Source organism: Merops nubicus, unplaced genomic scaffold, assembly GCF_000691845.1.
Source record: "Merops nubicus isolate BGI_N331 unplaced genomic scaffold, ASM69184v1 scaffold5627, whole genome shotgun sequence".
NCBI lineage: Eukaryota > Metazoa > Chordata > Aves > Coraciiformes > Meropidae > Merops > Merops nubicus.
The window spans coordinates 1-8,880 of record NW_008619453.1 but is presented as its reverse complement, the minus strand read 5'-3'; the positions used below and the strand labels follow the sequence as shown (position 1 = coordinate 8,880).

At 40.6% G+C, this 8,880-nt stretch overlaps 1 protein-coding gene across 1 annotated transcript; it reads right to left on the bottom strand.

Annotated features, from left to right (window-relative positions):
* Positions 1–939: 939 nt before the first annotated feature.
* Positions 940–7,515, bottom strand: APMAP (adipocyte plasma membrane associated protein; the record flags this gene model as incomplete). Its single annotated transcript, XM_008943781.1, has 6 exons — positions 940–1,366; positions 2,427–2,619; positions 2,981–3,115; positions 3,566–3,740; positions 5,223–5,339; positions 7,423–7,515. Coding segments are annotated over 6 exons (923 nt in total), but the record flags the coding sequence as incomplete, so codon positions are not given.
* Positions 7,516–8,880: the final 1,365 nt, after the last annotated feature.

The window sequence follows — 8,880 nt, the reverse complement described above, 5'->3', positions numbered from 1 at the left end:
CAGCTGCTGAAGTAACCCCTTTAGTTCTTCAAGATGCAAAACCTTTTAAATAAAGTGTATCAACACAGCCTTCCCTTTCTAGCAGTTGACAGAAAAGCATTCTCTGGATTTACCAAGCAGAGTATCTGTTAACAGAGGAAGGAAAACATTTCCTCTGGAGATGTCAGAAAGCATCCATGAGCTACTAACACATTCCAAAATTTTTCTCAAAGACTTCTTCATCCACTCTTACTAGGTTTTACAGGACCTCTTTCAGTCCACATTCCTCTTCAGACATCAACCTTCCTCCAGATCACTGCCAGCATACTGAAGAGGATTCCTGCAACTGTCCCTCTTTCCTCCCACGTATCTCAGCAATGGCCACTTAAAAAATGAGTAAAAGACTTACAGGACCTGGTAAACACAGAGGAAATACTACAAGTGACCTTTTTAAAACCCACTGGAACTAGCCTTTAATAACATAGAAAATGCAATTTTCATTCATCATCTGTGTACAATGCTATAAAGAAACACAGGAGTCCACAGATAAGGATCAAATTTGATTTTGCATTTTGATTAACAGTTAATTGTAGTGTCTGATGTTGATTACACAGGCTGGAATTGAAGAAACCCAAATGGTGTAACTAGATTTCTAGGCATGTTCTGGATATTGCTGCCTCTGCCACAGCACCATGGTATGACATTAGAACATGCACTATCACCACTCCTAAACAGGAGTTTCTACAACAGAAATAAGCACATGAGATGCCCTTTTCAACCCAAATCATACACAATTAAATTCCATACATCACAAATCCTTCCAGTGTAAGAAGCAATACAGTTGCATTAAAGGTGACATGATTTCTGTTTAAGATGACTCCAAACAGGAGTGGCTGTGGAAAAGCAAAGGATTTTCTTTAGGGACCACATAACCATATGAAGATGCCCCACCACACTTCTCAGATATTAATAATTATGCATGCCAACTCCAAAGCAAGAGCAGCCAAACCAAGGAACAGGACAAGTACAGCAAGCTGTACATCTTCCTATGGCAAGAGAACAGTCCTGCTGCACATTAACAGACTTTCTGTCCTTGATCACACGTTGCCTCGAGCACATACTTCCTTTGTACCTCTAGAGGATTACAGGACAGTGGCACTTGATCATGGATGGACAGTTAAACATCCTGAAGATTAAGTCTGCAAATAAAGGGAGACCGGAAGGAGCCCAGGTAAAGATATCCATTGTGCTCATGTGCCTCGCTAACATACGCCACTGTCACTCCATTGGGATCATGAAAGCTTCTCCTGTAGGATCCTGTCTCACTGAGTTCAATAACGAGGCTGTATTTCGGCACAAGCTTTGTCACAGTTTCCTGACTCAGCAACTGAAAGAAAAAGAAAAACACAAAATTAACAACAAAAGACTTTTTTTCTCCACTATTAGATCTCAGACACGTATACAGTCAAAGACCATTCCACACTCTTTGGAAGAAGCAGCTAAGAACAGAGGCACACGTTCTGAGTAAACACTATTACACAGGCTTAACACATTAACACCTGAAAAGCCAACGTAAAAAAAAAAGACAAAAAAGACCAGCAGAAGCATCCTCTACTCCTGCACTAGGCTGAAAGGATGTCCACGCAGGAGACATCAGCTTGTTCTGGTGCAGTTGATGCCAAGCAGCAGATAACATCACTGCTCCCCATAACATCAGTTTGTGAAGGTTCCTGCACTGCACCAGGAGAGACAACAGGTTCTACATGGACAGCATAGAGCTTGTTTAGCTGAAATAGCACTTCCATGCTTAACACTGCTTGTTGATTTTTCTTTTTGAGAACAGAAGCATTTTCAAGTCTCTATTATCTAAAAAGCACCATGCCATTCCTTTAGCATCAGATATCCCTTACAAAACACATCATTCTTGCTCGTCCTCATCCTAAAGGGGAGTGTGACATAACAACAGCCATACTGCGTCAGAGCAAAGTATCACCTAGCAGCATACACAACATACACATGGTCTCCTAGGATCCCTAGGGTAGTCAGAGTAGGTCAGACTTCCCAAATGCTCTCTGGACACCTGCCAATAAGTAGTTTAGGTACTTCAGGTACAAAGGTGAAGTCTTCACATATCCAAATGTAGATCCTGTGTTGCCGCACAGCTAGGGCAGAGATAGGCTCTTTTTCTTTCCTGAGATCAAGATGGAAGGCAACTTTAATACATGTGTACCTGCTACTCAGAGAAGCAAATGTTAGTTTAACTAGCTATGAATATATATAAGGACTGTTCTTCCTGGGAACAACCACAACAGTTTTAACCACAGCACTATAAAACTTAAAAAAAGAATCTTCCTGTGAAGAGGCAGAAACAGGAGAAACAAATATTGATCACTTCCATTCCTATACTATAGATGAGTTTTTAAAAATCTTTTTTTTTTTTTTTTTACCTTAAATATCATCTTTTTAATCCATGGTTTTTCAGACAAGAAATCCAACATAGAAAATCCAGGATTGGGCCGGAGAGCTGACATAGCTACCCAATATCCTCCAGAGCTGCTTAACCTGATATTATCTGGAAAACCAGGCATATTCTCAACAAACATATCTGCTCCACCTTTCATCAGCCCAGACACATAATACCTGAAAGTTATAGATAGTAGGATTAGGACATCTTAACTCAAGCAGTCTAAGTAATAAAAGTCTCAACAGGAATTCACTTAAAAGAAAAATTACTCATTTCCTGATGCTGGCACAGTGAAATATGCACAGCCACACTCCTCTCCTTAGAAAACATCAGCTTAGCCCACTGTGCTCATGGAGCCCATGATGGCAAGATCATGCAGTCTAGATGTTTACAGTGAAAGAAAAAAATTACATATTGAGGAAGGCTACCTTTGCCATTGATAACTAGGCATGAATAGAGTGCAGAGTTGCTTTTGTAATTCATTTATTTAAACAATCTCTAAACAGAGAGTAGTAATAATTTCAAAGTCACACTCACCTCCTGATTCTAGCCATGGTTAACTCCTGCACCAGGACAAAGTCTTCTGCAGGAGAGAGCTGGACACCATTGGGAAACCTCAGCCCCACCATTAAGACTTTCACTTCTTTTGTTACTGTATCATATTCAAGCAGGCTAAAAAGAAAGCATTGTATATGGTTTTGAGAGAAGACAAATATTTATTGATCTTTGTTTCATTCTCCAGGGATTCTACCTTCTCTCACATGTGCTTCACTTAAATTAAAAAGGCTGAATAGCCAGAAAACATTTGTTTATGAACACAGGAGAAAAATACTAAGCTGCTTAAGATTAGCAACATTCATGAAGGATTGAGGCTGAATGTAACACTAACACCTTCCCTTTTAAAATATATGTTCCATGCAAGTCTTCTTGAAGGAAAAAGAGGAATACCATATATTTCACTGTGGGTCTCATTAGCAACATCCACACATTCTCTCACCCCCTCCTGGTCAGTGCAACATTTGCACAGGTAGTTTTTTATAGAGAAAAAGTGAAAAAGTGGTGAAGTCCACTCGTACAGCTGAGTTTAGCAGAAGTTCAATGCCTTCTGGCAGAGATACTTGCCGCCCATCATCTGTGCCCTCCATAACCAAGAGCAGGTAGTCTCGTCTTTGCCACTTGCTGCTGGAGTCAGTGAAGTAGATCTTCCTCCCATCCCGGGTCACCGTGAGGTCGTTCACAAATGACAACTTCTGACCTTCAACTGGTGTTTTGGTTGACACAAGCACTTTTGTTTCACCTGGTTACAAAAAGGATAAAAAAAAAGACACAATATGAGCTTTTATAAGTCCTGCCCGTCTTTGCCACTTGCTGCTGGAGGCAGTGAAGTAGATCTTCCTCCCATCCCGGGTCACCGTGAGGTCGTTCACAAATGACAACTTCTGACCTTCAACTGGTGTTTTGGTTGACACAAGCACTTTTGTTTCACCTGGTTACAAAAAGAAGGATAAAAAAAAAAAGACACAATGAGTCCTGCCTTGGAAATGAGTTTAATACTAACATTAAATTAGCAGGCACTTAATTATTTTTCAAGGATAAAAAAAAAGACACAATATGAGCTTTTATAAGTCCTGCCTTGGAAATGAGTTTAATACTAGCATTAAATTAGCAGGCACTTATTTTTCCATTTGTGCCTCTGTTAAGTAATAAGGTTTTGGGCTGTAATGGAACAACTTAATACCAAACATGAATGACTAGGAGAAAATCCTCTTCAGAAAAACTGAAACAGTGGGTGATGCTCCTTAGTGCTAAGTGCCAGAGTTCTCATTTTCTGAAGCTCATATAAAACCAAGTGCAAATTCAGGTCCCAGCCCTGCAGAAGGATGCAGGCAAATCAATCCCTACTCCCTCTTTTCCCATAACTCTGTAGCAACAAAGAGCAGTACTTTCTAAACATTAAAACATCAGCAAGTTCACTAAACTGTTCTGCACATTCAGCCCCCACAGATGTTACCAGGCAAGTCAAGGTCAAATCTCTAAAAAATTAACTAAGTCATCTTTGGGCACAGGGTTTGGGTTTGTTTATTTGCATGGCTTTGCCAGGACTGAGCTATGGCAGCTGTCTGCCATCAGCCACCTCTCACCAGCATTTGTCTAGACTCCCCCTCCCTACCTGAAGCCAATCTGGAGCCATAAGCTTTCAGAAAAACCAACCCTTCTGACAGCACAGCTCCTACAACTGCAGTCTGGCTCAGGGACATACAGTAAAGGGCACAACACAACAGCGCCTTTCTCAGCAGAAAGAGGCCACTTGATCTTCAGCTGCACCAAAATACATCTTTCTTCACTCTCCATAGATTGGGGTTACAGAAAGTTAAGAGCTCTTCACTGCCACACACTGAGATCAAGGCAGAAACAAAAGCACAGCATACATGACAAAAAGTTTATGTAACAGCTGTATTTATTTTTCCCCTTTATGAAAACAGAAACAGCCACACAGAGCTTTATTCATGGGTCCTGAGGTACCAATTTTGACAACCAAAAGCATATCTCACCAGAAGAAAAGCCACTGATAACTCTGATCCAGCTGGACAGACGAGAGAGAGGAAGTGACTGCTACAAGAAAATAAATACCAAGTTCTTACCCGGCATATTTCATCCTGACAGCTCTAAACCACTTTACAAAGGAGGCAGACATTGTTTTGCCTGCAGTGTCTGGCAAAACTGCAAATGAAGCCCAGATTTGTCACTGGAAGAGAACTTCTGAACAGAAAAGTCATACCTGTACCAGGATTAACTTCGTAGATTCCATAATAAGCATCTGCCACAAAGAGTGTGTTATTTGGCCCCACTCTGATACCGAGTGGTCTTCCACACGTTGGCTCATCTTCACGGGTTCCTTGGGAAACAATTTAAAAATGGTTTTCTAAATAGACATAAATACAAGGCATTCAGGCTACCTAAATAGGTCAAACTGCAGCTTAACAAAACTCTACAGCCAGCACCACACACACTCAGTAGAGAAGTAGCAACTTGACCTAAAGATATCCCCGCTTCCTGCAGGGGGGTTGGACTAGATGACCTTTAAAGACCCCTTCCAACCCAAAACTTTCTATGATTCTCAGTTATTCTTACTTTCCTAGGTGTGAGTGAACCAGCTACCTCCACATTTTCACCAGCCTGGAGATAATGGTATAAATTTTCCAGACTGATAGCTAGCTAACAGCTGGTCCAAGTAGGGCTGAACGTCAGAAAATATAACTAAATGCTGCCTCTCAGAAAGAAACACTTTTACTGCAGGTTTCTTTTTCCTTTCAAAAGAAAACAAAAATACATGCACATCTCGGAACTGTTTTTCTAGGAAGGTCTAACACTGTCATGAAACAGCCAGTTTCTTGACACACAAACATTGAAGACTTCAGAGAAAGGGGAATGCTGCAAATCTGAAAAATTTGTCTACTGGAGTCATGAAGACCTTAGACATTCAGAAGCACTAGAATCTGTAGTTTGAAAAATCAACAGGAGAAACTTCTGGAAAAGGCAGTCAGTTGCAGCCTTTCAAATTCCTTCTCCAACCCAAGGGAGGGCAAGATGGAAGCCCAGGCTCCTCACTATGTCTTTGGTCCTAAAGAAATAAGGCAGCATAATCTTCTCACCACTCCCAAGGTGAACAAGTCCAATGGAAATGAGCAGTGGAAAGGTGATTCTTCACATCCATCCCAATCCACATTCATGCCTAAGCAGCAGCTGGAAGTCCAGCTTCCTATCAGCTGGCAGCAGACTTTGTTGGATGTCAGTGCCAAGACTGTCCAACCTATTAGGCAGCCAAGACAGTGCTTCCAAATCAGTCCAGGGCCTGACCATGTCAATACCGACGTGAAATCACACAGCTAAAGCCACAAATGTGTCAATGTGAACCACCTAAGACAGCAACAGTTCCTGTCCATCATTTCTAACTGGTAGCCAGCACAGGGCTGCAGAACTTCATGTAATCTTCTACACTGTTACTGTAAACAAAACCACCCACAGTCCCAGTGCACTCTAGCCAGGCTCCTCAGACTCCCTGGACAGTACTGAGATCCCAATGTTAAGCTACCCCATAGAAATGGTTCTGTTAATACACAAGTCACTACCAGTTTTTTTCACTTGTTTCCAGAAATCTCATTAAATGAAGCAAGGAAGTGGTTCTGAAATACATGTGGAATTCAACAAGTATCTCCAATTTAGTGGTAAGAATATAGGAATATCATGGCCAATGGAAAATCTCCTCTAAAGCAGGTGCAGCCACCATAAACCCCCACTGTACTTACAAACAGAGGAAGAAAAAATTAGTACAACAAAATTCAAGGGAAAGCTCTGTAGATGGGGAAGGTGATATTTATTTACAAATATTTCTAAATAAGTCAGTCTTTCCCACTCACATGTTATCTCAAAATTCATTCACTCACACTTGTTTACAAGCCCTCAGTTTTTATGTGGTGGCCCTTCACCTCAGAATATTGCTGACTACAACTTCCACAAATACTAAGCCAAGTTGATGCCCTTTTTTTTCTTGTTTAGGATACGTGCTTTTTCTAGATGGACTAATAGGAAAAGCAATGTTACTTGTGATGCACTTCAACCCCATCTTCCTCTCAGTGTTAAGGTGCAGGATCTTCTACCAAGTCACCCATGCAGCAGGCCTTGTAGTCATGACATAAAAATCCTGCATTCCTAAATTTTATTGCTGGCAACAGTGTCCTCTGTTATCAAGAGCCCCTATTCCCATTCTTTTGGCCCTTTGTTCTGCTGTTCCTTCCTGTGCTTAAACACACATTTCCACTCACACCTAATTTGTACAGATATATTAATATTTCTGTTACAAATCTCTACAGAAGAATATATACACGTGCATGACCAATTCAGACAGAACACCAGTTTAATCAACACAAGCCCTGACCTAGGCTTTTCCAGGTGCATTATGTTCAGAAGCTGTCACTCACCACAAGGACCATGGCCAATTCTGGCTACTGTGTGCACTTCCCCATCTTCAATTTTGATAATCTTCCCATCAGCTGTCCCAGTATAGAGCACATCTGCAAAAACAATTGATATAATTAGTTTGATCACAGAACTGTAGTGGCAAACATCTTCCTATCTGATCCTTCTACTAGCATGGAGTAGAACTCATGTTGAAGACGTAGTGAAGTACCAGTTGTCTTCAGTCATAGCAAAAGAATAAAGAGAAAAGGGGAAAGGTGAAGACAAATACAAGTATTTGGTTAGATTTCTTCCAACTCAAAAAGAAGGGAAAGGATTTAAGCCTATTCAGGAGTTATGAATATGGGATATGAAGCTTTTTACCCGTAAAGTGGTCCAAACCCTTGGCCAAAAGTGGATGTAACAACCTAATGGCTCATCACTGGATTGCCCCTCTGGGCAAATTTCTACATCATCATAAAAAGAGAACAAGCTCTGCATCTATCTTGCCACTCTTGAACAAGAGACTGACTAACACTTCTCATTCCAATACAGTCCAGACAGGCTGCTAGATACCTGCCAGTCTTCACATTGTATCAGTTTGGGAGAAGAATCACAAAAACTATAGCAAATGAACAACAACCCAAATCAAAAGCATTGCCAAATTACTATATTCATGCCAAGTTATGTGACAGAGTAAGACAGATTTACTGAATATAAGTGACACACAAACTTTTCAATACAAATTAAAGACTGTTGGATTAGTGGATGGGGTCCATTGCTTGGGCTTTTCCATCTCCCATTTAACTGAAGTGTCAAGTTTGCCGATTACACTTTTAAAAGAAGACTTCAGCATTTATTCATACAAAATTTATTCTCAGTCAGGTTGATTATTTCACACATAGGTTAGTCATCCTTGCAGGAAGGTTTCCTCACAGTTTCCAATAGATTGATGAAACTAGGCAACAAAAGAATCAGAGGCTTCAGGTAATCACCTTAGTACATTGTTAACAGAGATAGGCAGAAAAATAGTAATCTGAGAAAGGAATTCCCAGTAGTTTCTTGATAGGTAAAATAACTTTTAAAATTACTTTACTGATTTATTAGAAGATACAGCAGAAGGAAAATAAATGTTAGGGCTACTGAGCACCTTTTGTACTGAAGGATGTTTCAGTAAGGGCATTGCTTGCAACTCCCACACCCTCTCCTTCCCAAATTAAAACATACTTGCACTAAGAGTAGTTTCTAACCACATCCCTCTTCAGGAGGGAAAGGGAACAATCCCTGTACAAAACTGGTTTCCTACAAAGTAGGTTTCATGCCATTACAAGAAAATAAACTGCTCAGAGGTGTCATGGGGATGTGATTTGGGGAGAACACACATGTCATACATAAGAAGTCTAGGATGGCACCTAGGATGGATGTAATGCATGCAACACTAATGTCCAAATACGTTATTTATCAGTTTGAGATTTTTTTTT